At 39.0% G+C, this 18583-nt stretch overlaps 1 protein-coding gene across 3 annotated transcripts in view; it reads left to right on the top strand.

Annotated features, from left to right (window-relative positions):
- Window positions 1–18583, top strand: part of LOC106869904 (uncharacterized) — a 110668-nt gene that overhangs the window by 62956 nt on the left and 29129 nt on the right. The window contains exon 3 of one of the 3 annotated variants that reach the window (XM_014915832.3): window positions 11541–11604. The exons of 1 other annotated variant lie outside the window; for it this stretch is intronic. In XM_014915832.3, the coding sequence (XP_014771318.1) occupies window positions 11568–11604 (37 nt within the window). In that variant the 5' untranslated portion in view covers window positions 11541–11567. Of the gene's footprint in view, window positions 1–7771; window positions 7912–11540; window positions 11605–18583 lie in introns of those variants that run through there. One more of the 3 variants, XM_014915835.3, reaches the window with a different exon arrangement.

Raw genomic sequence — 18583 nt, 5'->3', positions numbered from 1 at the left:
CTCTCTCTCTCTCTCTCTCTCTCTTTCTCTCTCTATCTCTCTCTCTCTCTCTCTCTCTCTCTCACTAATCACATCCTGTTAATCTGTTTGTCAACTGGTCTTTATCTGTCTCTCCTTTAATACACAACTTCAACATATTTCACTGGCCAAACGTCTGATTAGACCACTGGGAGTGGGGGTGGGGTTGAGATTGGTTGGGAGGTGGTGGTGGTGGTGGTGCAAGAAATAAGTCTTATCTTCAATTCACTATCAAAGTAAGTTAATGACAAACGAGATTATATATTGACATGAGCACAAAAATACTAGTGGATAAACAAAAGAAAATGGCACTCAACTCATTTGGTAGGAATTACATGTGTATATACATATATACACACACGTATATACACATACATATAAATACAAGCATGAAATGTTGCACAGAACAACAAAGGCACACATTAAAAAATCACTCGCAAGATGTGGATGTGCTCGCCCCTCATCTAAAAGTCATAACAATTTCACACTTTTAACAATGTGTTTATGTATGTGTGTATATGTATATATATCATCATCATCATCATTTAATGTTTGCTTTCCATGCTAGCATGGGTTGGACGATTTGACTGAGGACTGGTGAACTGGATGGTTACACCAGGCTCCAATCTGATCTGGCAAAGTTTCTACAGCTGGATGCCCTTCCTAATGCCAACCACTCCAAGAGTGTAGTGGGTGCTTTTACGTGTTACCGGCACGAGAGCCAGTCACGCGGTACTGGTAACAGCCATGCTCAAATGGTGTTTTTACGTGCCACCTGCACAGGAGTCAGTCCAGCAGCACTGGCAACGACCTTGCTCGAATGTTTTGTTCACGTTCCACCGGCACAAGTGCCAGTAAGGTGATGCTGGTAATGATCACGCTCAAATGGTGCTATTTACGGGCCACTTACACAGAAGCCAGACAACTGCTCTGGCAATGATCGCGCTTGGACGGTGCTCTTAGCACTCCGTTGGTACAGATGCCATCACGATTTCGATTTCACTTGCCCCAATAGGTCTTCGCAAGCCGAGTTTAGTGTCCAATGAAAGAGAGGTTGGCATGGGTGCCAGTTGTCGAATTTGGTTCGATTTCGATTTCACTTGCCTCAACAGGTCTTCGCAAGCAGAGTTTAGTGTCCAATGAAGGAAAGGTATGCATAAGCGGGCTGGCTACACCCCTGGCAGAGGCCTCAGATTATGGTCTCACTTGGCTTGCCAGGTCTTCTCATGCACAACATATTTCCAAAGGTCTTGGTCAGAAGTCATTGCCTTGGTGAGGCCTAATGTTCGAAGGTCGTGCTTCACCACCTCATCCCAGGTCTTCCTGGGCCTACCTCTTCCACAGGTTCCCTCAACCGTTAGGCCTACCTCTTCCACAGCTATCCTCATCCATTCTCACCACATGACCAAACCAGCGCAATCGTCTCTCTTGCACACCACAACTGATGCTTCTTAGGTCCGACTTTTCTCTCAAGGTACTTACACTCTGTCGAGTGTATATGTATATATATATATATATATATATATATATATATATATATATATATATATTTTCTATGAGGAATCTGTACACCCCCGTGATTGGCTAAGTGAACTATGCTAGTTAGTATAAATGAGCAGGTGCAGAACAATCTGGAAAGAGTGTTATATGCGCAGTCATAGAGTACAGGTCGTAGGAATTATTGAATAGAGACACTGTGGAGTGCTTGTTGAAGATACACAGTTGGAGAGTAATAAGAGAACATCAGGGACATTTGATATTATGAGAGTTCAGATATAACAGTGATGATGAGAAGTTGTATGTTATATCAGTGGCGACGAGGATACTTCCCACTGTATGATGGTGTCGTTATAACAGTGGTAATGAGATTACAAACGCCTGTAGGAGTGTCGAAATGGAAGACCTACTAGCTTCCATTGTGAAGCAACAACAACAGTTGCAGTGGCAGCTGTTACAACAGCAGCAAGAAAACCATGAACAGCAACAACAACAACAACAACAGCTAAAGCAACAGTTGATGGAGTTATTGCTTCAATCCAAGAATGCAGCGGCGTCCTATTCGGCAAATGGAGTAGCCAACTCCATTGAAGAATTCCTGTATAATTCTGAAGATGGGATCACATTTTCTTCATACTATAGAAGGTATAAAGAAATATTCAAAGAGGAGTGCAAAGGCTGAACAAACGGAAAGAAGGTAAGACTTCTTTTGCGTAAACTAACTCCATCAGAGCAGGAGAAATACTGCAATTTTATGCTACCAAAAAAGCCATCAGAAATTTGTTTTGAAGATACAATTAAAATATTAACTAATATATTTGGTGAAAAGAGCTCGCTATTCAACGTATGTTGGGAATGGTTAAATTTACAAAAAAAAAATGAAAATGATGACTTTGTTACATATACAGGAATTGTAAACAAAGCATGCGAAAAATTCAAGTTAGGAAAGTTGTCCCCAAATATGTTTAAATGTTTGATATTTATCAAAGGACTTAATTGCAAGTGAGGATGCAGAAATACGAGTAAGAATATTAACAAAATTGACACAAGACATTGAATTAATCTTGCAAAAAGTGGCAGAAGAATGTCACCGTATTATTAACCTATGTCAGGATACTGAAAAAATTGAAAATAATAAAATAAATGTACAGGCTTGTTGACCAATGACAAAACAAAAAAAATAAATCAAACAAGGCCCAAACCATGTTTTGGTTGTGGCGAGATGCACTGCAAAAGGGACTGCCCTTTTAGGAATAAAGAATGTTTTGTTTGTGGTAAAATGGGGCATAAACAGTTGCAGTGTTGGGCAAAAAAGAAAAGGGCCGAACAGAAAAACAAATAAAGTGTTTTCAATGAAAATGGAAAGTGAGACAAAAAAATGAAAATTGGTATCTGCAAAAATTAATAATGTACGCACAAGGGAGCAATATTTTAATAATAAATACTGAAACTTGGAAGAAAATTGCAAGATCTACATTCAAGAAAACAAAGCAAATAGCTTGAGGAGTCTCTGGACAGCAAGTTTGATTCCTGGGCGAATTGAGGCCAGATGTAACATTTCATGGGAAGACGTTCAAAGCGAAGGTCTACATATCAGAAAATACCATGAATCTGTTTGGTTCAGATTGGATGGAGATATTTAATTTGTGGAATTTTCCCGTAAGTATTTTCTGTAATAATGGGAATGTGTCGCATGCCAGTCCGAACAAGGAATCTGAGAAGTTAAAAATGAAATTTAAAAAATTATATTCTCATGTTATTTTTGGATTGACTTGGTGTACGAAAATAAAAGTGAAATTCCAACTGAAAGAAAATGCCGTTCTGGTTTTTAAGCCGAAGAGAGCTGTGCCTTTTGTGGAACTGAATCAAGTGAAAAAAGAATTGAAAAAACTTGAGAATATTGGCGTAATACAAAAATTAGCCTATTCAGAATGGGCAGCACCAAATGAGTACATAAAAAAGAAAAAGAAAATAAGGGTTTGCACCGATTTTCTGATAGGATTTAATGAATGTCTGAAAACTTATAACTAACCATTGCCAAGTTTAATGGGGGCAAACTCTTTTCTAAATTGGATTTATCAGAAGCTTATTTACAGCTGTAGGTAGACGAAGAATGTTCTAAGGTGTTAATGATAAACACGCACATATGCGCAGTCATAGTGTAGAGGCCTTAAGAATTATTGAATAGATATCGTGGAGAGCTTGTTGATGATACACAGTTGGAGATTAATAAGAGAACATCAGGAATGTTTGATATTATGACAGTTCAGATATAACAGTGATGACGAAAATTCGTACATCAAATCAATATATATATATATATATATCATCATCATCATCATCGTTTAACGTCCGCTTTCCATGCTAGCATGGGTTGGACGATTTGACTGAGGACTGGTGAAACCGGATGGCAAGACCAGGCTCCAGTCTGATTTGGCAGAGTTTCTACAGCTGGATGCCCTTCCTAACGCCAACCACTCAGAGAGTGTAGTGGGTGCTTTTACGTGTCACCCGCACGAAAACGGCCACGCTCGAAATGGTGTCTTTTATGTGCCACCCGCACAAGCCAGTCCAGGGGCACTGGCAACGATCTCGCTCGAAAATCCTACGGGAGCCAGTCAGGCGGTACTGGCAATGGCCATGCTCAAAATGGTGCATCTCATGTGCCACCCGCACAAGAACCAGTCCAGGGGCACTGGCAACGATCTTACTTGGCTTGCCGGGTCTTCTCACGCACAGCACATTTCCAAAGGTCTCGGTCAGTAGTCATCGCCTCGGTGAGGCCCAATGTACGAAGGTCTTGCCTCACCACCTCAGCCCAGGTCTTCCTGGGCCTACCTCTTCCACGGGTTCCCTCAACTGTTAGGGTGTGGCACTTTTTCACGCAGCTATCCTCCTCCATTCTCACCACATGTCCATACCAGCGCAATCGTCTCTCTTGCACGCCACAACTGATGCTTCTAATGTTCAGCTTTTCTCTCAAGATACTTACACTCTGACGGGTATTCACATTGACATTACACATCCAACAGAGCATACTGGCTTCATTCCTTGCGAGCTTACGTATGTCCTCAGCAGTTACAGCCCATGTTTCACTGCCATGTAGCATGGTTGTTCGTACGCATGCGTCATATATATATATTTATATACTGAGGGTGATAAATTGAATATTAATTTAATTAACATCGATTTAAAACCAGTGGACTAGCATACAAAAAAATCTGAAAATTCAGAAAAATTGTATTACATGCATATAAGAAGAGATGACCACTAAGTGGACATCCGATATGCTGGAAAGAGATCATTTACGATCTAACCACAAAAAAAAATGTTCTCTAGAAAAAATTCAACAAACACCAGAACATAAGCGGGCAAGACAAATGTTCAGGTGTTTGCTGAATTTTTTCTGGAGACCATTATTTTTCTTTGTGGTTGGGTCGTTGATGACCTCTTTCTAGCATATCAGATGTCCACTTAGTGGTCATCCCTTCTTATACGTATATATATATATATATATATATATATATATATATATAATCCTCCTCAACGTCATTTTAATGTTCACTTTTCCAATGCTTGTATAGATCAGCTGGAATTTATTGAGACAGTTTTTTATGGCCAAATGCTCTTCCTGTTTCCAAGCAAGGCCAGGCATGTTTTCTATGGAAGACTGGAAATAAACATCTCTTGTATGTCAGTCGAGATATTACGAGATTTATAATCATAACATGATGTATAATCAAGGGTGTACACACACACACACACACACACACACACACACACACACACACACACACACACACACACACACACACACACACACACACATACACACACACACACACACACACACATTCTAGTCAGTCTGGGCTTGTAATTGAAGACACTTGCCCAAAGTGTCATGCAGTGGGACTGAACCTGGAACCATGTGGTTGGGAAGTTCACCCTACTTTACTTTCACTGTAAACCAATCTCTTGTGCTGAACTCTGAAGTTACAGGGATGTAAACAAACCAACGTCAGTTGTCAACTGGTGGGGATACAAAAGTACACACAGAAATATTTTGGGCTTTCACAAACTCATTCACAAGGCATTGGTCAGCCCAAGGCTACAGTAGAAGACACTTGCCTAAAGTGACACGCAGTGGGATTGAACACGGAGCCTCGTGGATGGCAGGTAAGCTTCTTAACCACTCAGCCATTCCTGCCCCTATGTGTGTGTGTATGTGTGAGTGTGTGTGTGTGTGTGTGAGTGAGTGTGAGTGTTATTTCTTTACTACACACATAGGGGACAAACAAAGACAGACAAACGGATTAAGTCGATTATATCGACCTCAGTGTTCAACTGGTACTTATTTAATCGACCCCGAAAGGATGAAAGGCAAAGTCGACCTCGGCGGAATTTGAACTCAGAACGTAGCGGCAGACGAAATACCGCTAAGCATTTCGTCCGGCGTCCTAACCATTCTGCCAGCTCGCCGCCTTATAGTGTGTGAGTGTGTGTATGTGTGAGTGAGTGTGTTTGTGTGAGTGTGTGTGTGTGAGTGAGTGTGTGTGTGTGAGTGTGTGTGTGAGTGTGTATGTTTGTGTGTGAGTGGGTGTGCTGGTGGGTGAATGTGTTTGTGTATGTGTGAATGTGTGTGAGTGTGAGTGGGTGTGTGTGTGCGCGTGTGTATGTGTGTATGTGTGTGTGTGTGTAATATCTTCAACTTCCAACAGCACCAGACTGGTTGTTAACCTGTTTGTTCCCATATTTCCTGAAATATTTTGCTTTTATTTCGATTAAGTTTGAAAAATAAGGAAAAATTTACCTAAAAAAAAAATCTGTCATTAGGCTGCTATTTGAAATCATCATCATCATTTAACGTCCATTTTCCATGCTGGCATGGGTTGGACGGTTCAACTGGGGTCTGGGAAGCCAGGAGGCTGCCCCAGGCCCCAGTCTGATCTGGCAGTGTTTCTGCAGCTGGATGCCTTTCCTAATGCCAACCACTCTGAGAGTGTGGTGGGTACTTTTTACGTACCACCGGCACGAGGGCCAGAGGAGCTGGCATTGGCCATGATTGGATGGTGCTTTTTACGTGCCACCGACACGGAAGCCAGTCAAGGAGGCACTGGCATCAGCCACGATTGGATGGTGCATTTTACATGCCACCAGCATGAGAGCCAGTCACAACTACAATTTCCATTTGATTGTAATTTGATTTGATTTTCATTTTGATGTTGATGTCCTTGACTCAATGGGTCTCCTCAAGCATGGCTTGCTGCCCTACGATCCAAGTTACTTTTGAGTGGGCTGAGTTATGTGACACTGGTGTAGATTACAGCTGTGAACTCACTTTATTAGCCGGGTCTTCGCAGTCACAGTATATCTACAGAGGTCTCGGTCTTTCGTCATTGCCTCTGTGAGGCCCAACGTTTGAAGGTCATGCTTCACCACTTCATCCCATGTCTTCCTGGGACTTTCTCTCTCCCCCAGATTCCTTCCACTGTTTGGGAGTGGCACTTCTTCACACAGCTCTCCTCATCCATCCGCAGTACATGACCATACCAACACAAACGAAATTTTGATGGAAGCTTCAACTCAGCCAGGGTTCTCATCTGAGGTTCATATGGCCCTTAGGGGTCCATATAAGGTTTTGTTAAAATTTAGCTGCAGTACATTTGTTACACTTCTACATTATAGAAAATATTTTGACAATTTTTTTTTATTATACAATCCATAATCATATTTAATCCCAAGTATATAATTGGAATGTTTCAATATTAAATGGCCGTGGGGGTCCAGTTGAGTTAAAACAGGACTCAAAGGGGTTAATTGGGAAAGAATGGTTTTAAAATCACTGGTTTAAATGAAGATCAATTTAAAATATGAAGTTTGTATCATAGAAACCAAGGAAAGTGTCAGGCAGGTTGATATCAAATGGACTAAACGAGTGATTAGGGTTGATAATGCTGTCTGATCAGTTGTATCGAAGTCTCTTTGACACCAAGTTTTTTTACAAGGTCATTTGTAGCCGGTTTGGGACGTTGAAGTACAAGTGCTCTTAGAAACATGCCGTTTGACATCCAACCCACCCTCTCTTCCCTTCTTATTGCTTCCTCTATCACTTTTCATACACATACTCACATACATACACACGTATACACTTACCTCTAGACCAACCCAAAACTAGTATGTGTCAGCAGTATAAAGTGCACATTCTCAAATGCAACGTCATCTCATCTTCCTCTATCAGCTGTCTTCAACCATATCACTGAACCAACACACTTTCTCCTCAAACAGCTCCACTGTCCTCTCTCTCTCTTTCTTTGTGTGTGTGTCTGTGTGTCTCATTCGGCTCTGTTTTTTCAAAAGGATAAAGACAACATCAAAATATTCTTTGAATATTTCAGGGTATGTAGTAAATATTTTCTTCAATATTTTCAAACAAACAGCAACTTCTTCATATCTAATCTTTACTTCAAAATTTAACCACAGACATCGACTGTTCATCTTGTTTCGTTTTCCACACCTTGGTTTATCACCGCATTTGTTTGTTTGTTTATTGTTTATGTGTTTTGTTGTTTGTTTTTCCTGTTTTTATTTATGTCTTGTACGTTTTGAACACAACCATTACACGTGCGTACACATGGATAAATGGTCAATCCATCAGTTATGAAGACAAGGTTTCCTGCTGATCTGACCAACAGAACAGCCTGATTATGAAATTAACATATAAGTGGCTGAGTACTCCACAGACATGCATACCCTTAATGTAGTTGTTTTACTAAATTCTTTGTTATATTTAAAATTAATTGAACGAAACACAAGCATCTCAACAGAAATATGGTAACAAAAAGGGTTAACAAATGATTAATTTAACCCATTTCATACTGACCCGGCTAAAACCACCTCTGGCTCTGAAGCATAAATGTCTTGTTTTCAAAAGTTCTCAATTAAAATCTTCCACCAAACCTTAGTCACAATTTATGTTCCTAACACTAGCTGAATGATAACTAAGTTATTTTACTAAATTCTTTGTTATATTTAAAATTAATTGAAAGAAACACAGAACATCTCAACAGAAATATGGTAACAAAGAGGGTTAAAGGAGATGTAACTGCTGTTTCTAGCGGGTCATGTGACCATGTAGAGGCTCTCAGAAGTTGTGTTGAATAGTTTACAATTTGGAAGGAAGTATTTTATGTTGTTTCCTGGATGCCAACAATTTCATTGTAAACGATTGTTGGGATTGGCAGCTGGGGGATCCCAAGACTATCCTCATCACCATTTATTTTTTTAATATTGTAAACATTGTTGTTGCTGTTGTTTAGCCCTGGGTCATCCATGGTGGAACAGACCTGTGAGTAAAAGCAATCAAGCCATCAACCATCCCATCTTTTTATTCCTCACTTATTTAAGTCAGTAAGTTGTTTCTAGCAGGTTGTCTGACCACCTACAAGCTCTCTTAGATCATTCTTTCCCAACTGTCAAACCCATGCCAGCATGGGAAGGGGACGTTAAATGATAATGGTACATACATACATGTATACATACATGTATATACATACACATTTATCATCATCATCATCGTACATATTTGTGATAGTTGTAAATGAGTGTCACTGTCATACAAGCAATGTCGTTCATTTCTAATATTCAGCAAAAACCATGTCTGTTGATGGGGAAATAGATATTCGAAGGTTAGCAACAGGAAAGGCATCCAGCCATAGAAAATCTACCTCATTGAATTCCATCTGACCCATGCAAGCATAGAAAAGTGGACATTAAAACAATAACGATGATGATGCAAATATATAACAGGAAATCATTTTATCTCACCCCCACCCCTATCACAATCACCACCATTTCCCTGTGGGATTTAAACTTGTGAATGTGGAATGGATGAAAGGAAATACTATTTACTGTGTTTGGTGTTTTAAAATTCTTGCTAAGTCATTGGTCTTCAACAACGACGACGACAACAACAACAATTATTTATTCTTTTATTCTTTTACTTGTTTCAGTCATTTGACTGCGGCCATGCTAGAGCACCGCCTTTAGTCAAACAAATTGACCCAAAGGCTTTTTCTCTGTAAGACTAGTATTTTGGTATCTTTCGCTAAACCGCTAAGTTACGGGACAAACAACATCGGTTGTCAAGTGACGTGGTGGGGGGCAGAAATATAGACACATACAATATATATATATATATATATCATCATCATCATTTAACATCCGCTTTCCATGCTAGCATGGGTTGGACGGTTTGACTGGGGACTGGCGAACCAGATGGCTACACCAGACTCCAATCTGATCTGGCAGAGTTACTACAGCTGGATGCCCTTCCTAACGCCAACCACTCCAAGAGTGTAGTGGGTGCTTGTATAATATTCTATTATTTGTTTACAAAATAAATATAAGATAAAAAAAAATTGTCAACTTTTATTATATTCATTATATACATTGTTTCCAGTATAAATTAATATTACAAAGAAATATTACAGGCCCCTAGCACATTGGGAAAATAAAATTGCCTGTACGCCACATCAGATAGTTTGAGATTGACCTCTTTCAAGAAAGCCATCAACCATCCCATCTTTTTGTTCTTCACTTATTTAGGACAGTAAGTTGTTTCTAGCAGGTTGTCTGACCACCTACAAGCTCTCTTAAGATCAGTCGTTTCCAAACTTTTTTATGTCCTGCAACCCTAAAAACCTTTAATATATGAAGTGTTGGAAGCCCCAGTACAAACGTACCTACCGAGAGTGATAAAAATCAAATATCCAGTCAACATCATGATGTTTGGAGTGATCACTATTCATCTTCCCACATGGCCTCGAATTCAACTCAGAGGCCTACATCAAGTGCCTGAAGGAGGTAGTGCTGCCCTGGGTCAAGGGAGTGGTTACCGGAAGACCCTATGTCTAGCAACATGACCCTGCACCACACCACACAAACAGGAGAACCCAGTCATGGCTGTCAGACAATTTCTGTGGCCACATTATCCCTAATATCTGGCCACCTAACTCCCTAGACTGCAACCCCATATGAAAACAAGACAGCTGTACTACAGAGCCAGAGGTGGTTTCAACCAGGTTGGTATGAAAAGGGTTAAATTAATCATTTGTTAACCCTTTTGTCACTATATTTCTGTTGAGATTTTTTGTGTTTCTTTCAATTAATTTTAAATACAGCAAAGAATTTAGTAAAATAACTTGGTTATCATTAAGTTAGTGTTAGGAACATAAATTGTGACTAAAGTTTGGTGGAAGATTTTAATTTAAAACTTATGAAAACAAGACATATGTACTTCAGAGCCAGAGGCGGTTTCAGCCGGGTTGGTAACAAAAGGGTTAAAAACAGTTTAAGTATGTCACCACTAATTTACCTAAGACATGACACAGTAAATGAAATTAACAGGGCAAAGAGAAATTTTGTTTGTGGTCTGTCCTTTTGTATGAGAGAGAGAGAGAGATTTCAAATTTAAAACTTCATCGGACGGTTTTAGTCAACAAAGACCATCACTGCTTGTTCCCTCAAGCTCTGTCTTTGTACCTATTAACCCTTTCATTTTCATATTTCTGTTGAAATACACTTTCCTTTGTTTCAATTAATTTTAAAACTGATGAAGAATTTAGTAAAATGACTCCATCCTTATTAAACTGGAATATAAATTAACATTCGACGTTGAGGGCAGGCTTTAATTTAGATCCCTTTAACCCTTTAGTTCTCATATTTCTCTTCAGAACATGAATTAGCATGAAATTTTGATGGAAGGTTTTTTTAAACTTAGATCACTTTAGAACAGGAAGCAGGTATCATAGGAACAGGGGCATTTTCAGACAGGTTGGGATTAAAAGGATTAACGCATTTAACACACTTACTTATAGTTGTGTAAAGAAATCCTTTATTTTGTATTTTGTTTTGTATTGTTGTCTTTTTCTTTTGTCTTTCTTCTATTTCTTTGTTTTTTTTTTGTTTTTGTTTTTATCATTTTCCTTTCAAAGTTCTGTTGTAAAACTGTCTTGTTATTCTAACAGATTATTGTATCAGACCCGTCTACAGTTATGGCTGGAGCTATATGGAGATATTTCCTGGAGTTAGGTAAACACATAAAAAAGAAAGCAAAAACAAGACTTGCCAATGGCTGCTTTTACTCCTAGCTTGGCCTATCCCCATGTTCTCCATGCATGTCTTTTGTTTTTCTGTTTCGTTTGGTCAATCTTGCTGCCACCCATCAGCCATTTCTGTTAAACATGACAGTGTTGTCATAGAAACCCTTACAGTTGCACCTGTCTTAGTTGATTGCAGATGATGTGGTGGTCTTCATCACTAGCATGGTGTGTTTCACATTTTCACAAAAATAGTCATCCAGTCACTACACATTTGCACACACATAAAACACACACACACACACACACACACACACACACACACACATTAACCATGTTAATCTCACTAATCTTGGAGGTCTTAACGAGGCCATGGAGCAGATAAAGAAAATACACACTCATACAGACACACAGTTATGCACTTAGACAAATATATACATGTACACACATTCTCACACTCACACACACACACAACTTATACATACTCATACAGATGTTTACATATATGCACACACACACACACACACACACACACACACACACACACACACACACATTAACCATGTTAATCTCACTAATCTTGGAGGTCTTAACGAGGCCATGGAGCAGATAAAGAAAATACACACTCATACAGACACACAGTTATGCACTTAGACAAATATATACATGTACACACATTCTCACACTCTCACACACACACACAACTTATACATACTCATACAGATGTTTACATATATGCACACACACACACACACACACACACACACACACACACACACACACACACACACACATTAACCATGTTAATCTCACTAATCTTGGAGGTCTTAACGAGGCCATGGAGCAGATAAAGAAAATACACACTCATACAGACACACAGTTATGCACTTAGACAAATATATACATGTACACACATTCTCACACTCACACACACACACAACTTATACATACTCATACAGATGTTTACATATATGCACACACACACACACACACACACACACACACACACACACACACACACACACACAATTGAAAAGCAAATCTGGAGTTTTTAGCCTAGTTGTTGATTTGCAGCTGTTAAATAAATGTCTCTTCTCAGTTAAATGCAACACAGAATAGAAGTTGATATTGTGTACAACCATACAAACTGCCAGGCATATCTTCTTACCGGTGGCAATAATCTATTGTCAGCTTGCTTATGTTTATCTCTTGTTGAGTTGCTAACAAGATCAGCCTTAATTAGACAAACTCACTTGCAACTTGAACATTTGAAAGGATTAATATTTATGGAGTTATCTTCCCTTGCATCTCGTTCTAACTTTTTGTGTTTAATGTGATTTTTTTCAAAATGGATGCATTGAATATATTTTTTATTCGTGTTGCCTTATAAATTGCATTTTTTTTCTGCCATTTTCCACAGGAATATTACTTTTACATCAGATCAGATTTAAAGCAGTTGCAAGGAGCTCTTCTCTCAGACTTAAACTTCTCTGGAGAGTACAGTTCTATATTTAAGAAATGAGGAATTATATACATTATTTACATTATTTACATTTGACGGATTTTTGTCCTCATCTTGTTTGTTGTTAACACAACATTTCGGCTGATATACGCTCCAGCCTTCATCAGGTGTCTTGGGGAAATTTCGAACCTGGGTTCTCATTCCTAAGGTATTTTTCGATGTTATTATTATTATATGGCGTAGGGGTTAAGAGCACGGGCTACTAACCCTAAGATTCCAAGTTTGATTCCAAGCACTGACCTGAATAATAATAATAATAATAATAATACTAACAGCATCGAAAAATACCTTAGGAATGAGAACCCAGGTTCGAAATTTCCCCAAGACAACTTGATGAGGCTGGAGGGTATATTAGCCTAAACGTTGTGTTAACAACAAACAAGATGAGGACAAATATCTGTCAAATGTAAATAATGTTCTCTGAAGAGTTCATGCTTTAAAATTTTTTTTTTTTTTTTTGCATATAAAATCTATGGCCTGCCTGTCTCAGTCTGCTGTGTTGCAAGAGAGCTTTGGTGCTTACATTCGCTATCTTCAGAACTTTAACACGACACACACATAGCTTTTCTCTTAAAATATTATGTAAAATTTGTTGAAGAAGACTTTCGCTAAAATGCTCTGTGTATACAATCTCTCTCTCCATATATATATATATATATATATTATATAAATGTGCTGTGCGTGAGAAGACCCGGCAAGCCAAGTAAGATCGTTGCCAGTGCCCCTGGACTGGTTCTTGTGCGGGTGGCACATGAGATGCACCATTTTGAGCGTGGCCGTTGCCAGTACTGCCTGACTGGCTCCCGTAGGATTTTCGAGCGAGATCGTTGCCAGTGCCCCTGGACTGGCTTGTGCGGGTGGCACATAAAAGACACCATTTCGAGCGTGGCCGTTTTCGTGCGGGTGACACGTAAAAGCACCCACTACACTCTCTGAGTGGTTGGCGTTAGGAAGGGCATCCAGCTGTAGAAACTCTGCCAAATTAGACTGGAGCCTGGTGTTGCCATCCGGTTTCACCAGTCCTCAGTCAAATCGTCCAACCCATGCTAGCATGGAAAGCGGACGTTAAGCGATGATGATGATGATGATGATATATATACATGTTATATATATGAAGGAAATCTTGGACACTGGCGAATCTGTGAACACTGAAGCTCCTGTCAACCTATCAAACCCATGCCAGGATGGAAAATAGCTGTTATGATGCTGATATGCATACATATGTATATGTTTATAGACATATAAATGCATATATACATTGGTATATATATTTATATGTGGTGTATGTGTGTGTGTATTATTAAATATGCAAACATGTTCAAGTTTTGTAGGGAAGATCGTTTGCCAATATAACATGGCAGTCCTGGTTTAGGACGAATGTTGCTGTAATTTAGCCCCAGGAGACATCGTCTCCAGCTGGCTATACAACACGATCTGTGTCCTTATATTTTCAAACAAGGGAATCTAGCACCTCCACTCAGCTCAAAACAATATCTGTGTCTCGCGATTTTCGGGTTATTTCCCTTCATCAGCACAGAATAATTGTTCGGCTAGAGGTGGCACTGCCAAATTCCCGTTCGAAATATATAGTTTCCAAAGTGACAACTAGTCACTGATCTATAAATTAAAAAATTACTATTTTTAAATCTCATGAGAGATATTCAGCAACAATACTTTGGAGTAAAGATTGTTTTCCAACATAACATGGCAGTCATGGTTTAGGATGAATGTGTCTCCTGGGGCTGAATTACAGTAACATTCATCCTAAACCAGGACTGCCATGTTATGTTGGCAAACAATCTTTACTCCAAAGTATTGTTGCTGAATATCTCTCATTGTGAGATTTAAAAATAGTAATTTTCTAATGTTCAAGTTTTGTCTTAAATATTCTAATAGTTACTGCGTCGGCCAAAATGTTTAATGGCATTTTATCTGTTTTTACATTCCAAGTTCAAATTCCACTGAGCTCAACTTTCCCTTTCATCCTTTTGGCGGTCAATAAAACAAGTACCAGTTGTGTAGTGGGGGAGGTCAATGTAATCAACTTATGCTTTCCCCTGTAATAAACCCGAAACCAATATTTTTATATTTTTCCTATTTTCTTATAAATCTTTTACATTTGGTTTGCAACAATAAAATTCCCAAATCCGTTTCTGACATTTCTAGACCTTCACAGATTCCTTTTCAAGAACTGAATACATTTTGGCGTTTATGCTATTTGTTACAGACTAAATACACATTGACCTTCCCTGCCAAAGGTCTTATGACTGTTATGTTTTTTTTTACTAGTTTTTGTTTACTTTTTGTTTTGTGTTTGCTTGTTCATTTTGGCATTGTATTGCAATATCAGCATGCCTTCTATAATTAGTTTTCTGGTTTGTGTGGAATTTTATCAAGTACATAAGTGCTCCCCCCCCCCCCCCCCCCAATATTGCTATCTAATTTCATTTGGATTTATCATTAGTGAAGGCATATGACCTCTACCGATTAGTTTATTTGTCTCACGATCATAAGGTTGTGATTTTGGTTCCCAGCAGCACGTTGTATCCTTGAGCAGGACTATATATTTTATGTTGCTCCAGTCAGAACCAGCCCTAGGGTTGCTGGTGCCCCAGGCAAGCTGAACTTCAGTGTGTACAAGCTGACGGTCGTGGAAATTTTCTTGTCTTTGTAATGTCCTCCTCGGTGCCTTGGGTGACTGCTTTAGTTGCCGGTACCTTGAGCCAGCCCTGACTCCAGTTCACTCATCTGACAAAAATGAGTTGTATCTGAATTTGAAAGGACCAGCCTTGTCATGTTCTGTGTCACACTGAATCTCCCTGATGACTACTATGTTAAGGGTACATGTGTATGTGGAAGTGCTCAGTCATTTGCACATTAATTTCACAAGGAGGCTGTTCCAGTGACTGAGTCAACAGAAACACTTGTTGTAACTGAAGGAGAGCCAGACCACCATATCCAACAAATCAGGGGCCTTCATGCTTCCTTCAATAGGATAACCTTCTCAACTTCGACCCCTTGAGAGAGTGTAACTGGGTACCTTTTTACATGGCACCAGCACTAGTGAGGTTGCCATCAAAACTTCAGTCAAATGTAAACATAACAGACTGGATATTGTTGTTTTGGACAGAGGGGCAAAGGTATGTACCATCACAGAGGTCAGCTGCCCTGCAGATATAAATATCTCTTTGAAAATCAAAGAAAAAGAAGATATCTATGGACAACTGCTTCAAAACCTCCAGCTTCTATATCCAGACTATGAATTCCTATTCATACCGATAATAATCGGAGCACTAGGTTTTGTTAGTAAACGCTTGAAGGAGAATCTGGATAAACTGGCATTTTCAGAAAGAGAAATTGACTGGCTGATTCGTACATTACAAGTCCAATCTGTGAGTGGAACAGTAAAAATATGCAAGACTTTTTTCAAGTTCCAAATGTGAATTTGTCTGTGTTCACTACATCCCAAAGATGGAGCCTTGTATCTTTGTTGGAAACCAGCTCCCTCCTCAGTGGAAGATTTATAATAATTAAAAAAATAGAAGAGACCCATACATACATACACGCAGAGACATGGATGATATCAGAATGCTCATAAGGTACCTGTCCAGATTCCAAATTCCTATTCCTTTATGTTTTATATTCATATGTGTGTGTGTGTGTGTGTGTGTGAGTGTGAGTGTGAGAGAGAGAGAGAGAGAGAGAGTGTATGTTTCCAATGGTAGGGGCCTATATATAAATATATATTAATTAGTTAATTTTCTTCAACAGGAAGCTGTTAAGATTGATGAAGTTGAACCCAGATAAAAAAAAAATTGATGTTATTTAAGGAAGAGTGTAGGGGTCATTAGGTAGTAGACATGTGGGTTTTATCAATTAATTGCTCATATATCACCTTACACACATGAAATAAAATCTGTCCCCTTTCAGGAAAGAGATTATCAATATTTTTAATAAGTTGTGCTTCCACTGCTGCTAACATCACCACTGCCACCACCACTATCGTAGTTGCTCAATACAACTGCATGGCATTAAGGGCAGATGAGAGATTAACCACTTCCTGGATGGGTCAATGCTCTATGCCTTAGCCATAGCAAATTGGTTTAGTGCTTAGTCACTTCCCTACTAATAACCAGATGAAATTTTAGTGAACTAATTCTATTGCAATGAGTTCCTTGCTTTTAGATTTAAATAAGTCTCAGAAGAGGAAATTTTGTTCATTAATTTGCTTGAATAAATTTAGTTTAACAGTTTTTTAAAACTTTATATTATGTGTGATAGAATTCTACTGTATTTATTAATGCTGAATACTTATTTTTTGGGGTGCGGTGCTAAGCAGTGATGTGTATAAATACAAACTTGTTACCAGTTCAAATATGCTTGAAGTATATTTGAATCCGTTAGGAAGTTGTTCACAGTATTTTGTTGTGGAGTTTAGACAAATAAGTGTAGATACACCGAGTCAGCTCTCAGTGCTCCCTAACCAGACCATGGGGTGCATGCATTTTGGAGTGGTTATCTCCTCTTCAACAGCAGAGACTGGAAGGGCTGACACTAGAGACAGGTCCCTCTTATGATATTCCTGTCATTATTCAATAACTGCTTGTGTCATTCTGCGGCTCATCCTAAATAAAATATGGGTTGACAACACTAAGCAGTGATGGGTATAAATGCAAACTTGTTACCAGTTCAAATATGCTTGAAGTATATTTGAATCCGTAAGGAAGCTGTTCCCTGTATTTTGTTGTGGAGAAAATTTCTTGCTGTAGATAAATAGGTGTAGATACACAGAGTCAGTTCACAGTGATTCTCTAACCGGACTAAAATGTTGCCAAGTTATTATTAGGGGAGTGACTAAGCACCAAACCAATTTGTTATGGTTACCTAAGTTACAGAGCAATGTTTGAGGCATGCATTTGTATTTATATACATCACTGCTTAGTGCTGTCACTCTGTATTTTATTTACAGCAAGCTGCTGAACAGCACAACCAGTCACTGAGCAATCATGGGAATGTCATAAGAGGGATCCTGTTTCTCATGTCAGTTCACAGTGTCTGCCTTCTCAGTTTCTGTGGCTGAAGAGTAAATAACCACTTCAAAACGCAGGCATTCAACATTTTTTTACAGGCTTGAATATGCCTCAAACATATTTGAACGGGTAACAACTTCGTACTTATCTTTTGATGTGGCTGGTGTGAGTGACCTGCTGCACTTGTGACTCCTTTTGTAGTTTGGAAAAACATCTTTCGCCTAGAATAGTTGACACCAAAGATTTTCGCACAAACATATATCAACCCCACTCTCTTTTTCCATGCCCTTTGAAATGTTCAACCAATTTTAAGTTTCTCTTTCACCTTATTGTGATGACAAAATAGAGTGCATCAATACAATCCTTTGTTAGCTGCTTATTCTTTGTAAGCCTAGTACTTATTCTGTTGGTATTTTTTG

Source organism: Octopus bimaculoides, chromosome 1, assembly GCF_046866305.1.
Source record: "Octopus bimaculoides isolate indiv1 chromosome 1, ASM4686630v1, whole genome shotgun sequence".
Lineage (NCBI taxonomy): Eukaryota > Metazoa > Mollusca > Cephalopoda > Octopoda > Octopodidae > Octopus > Octopus bimaculoides.
This window is presented reverse-complemented; position numbering and strand designations above follow the sequence as displayed.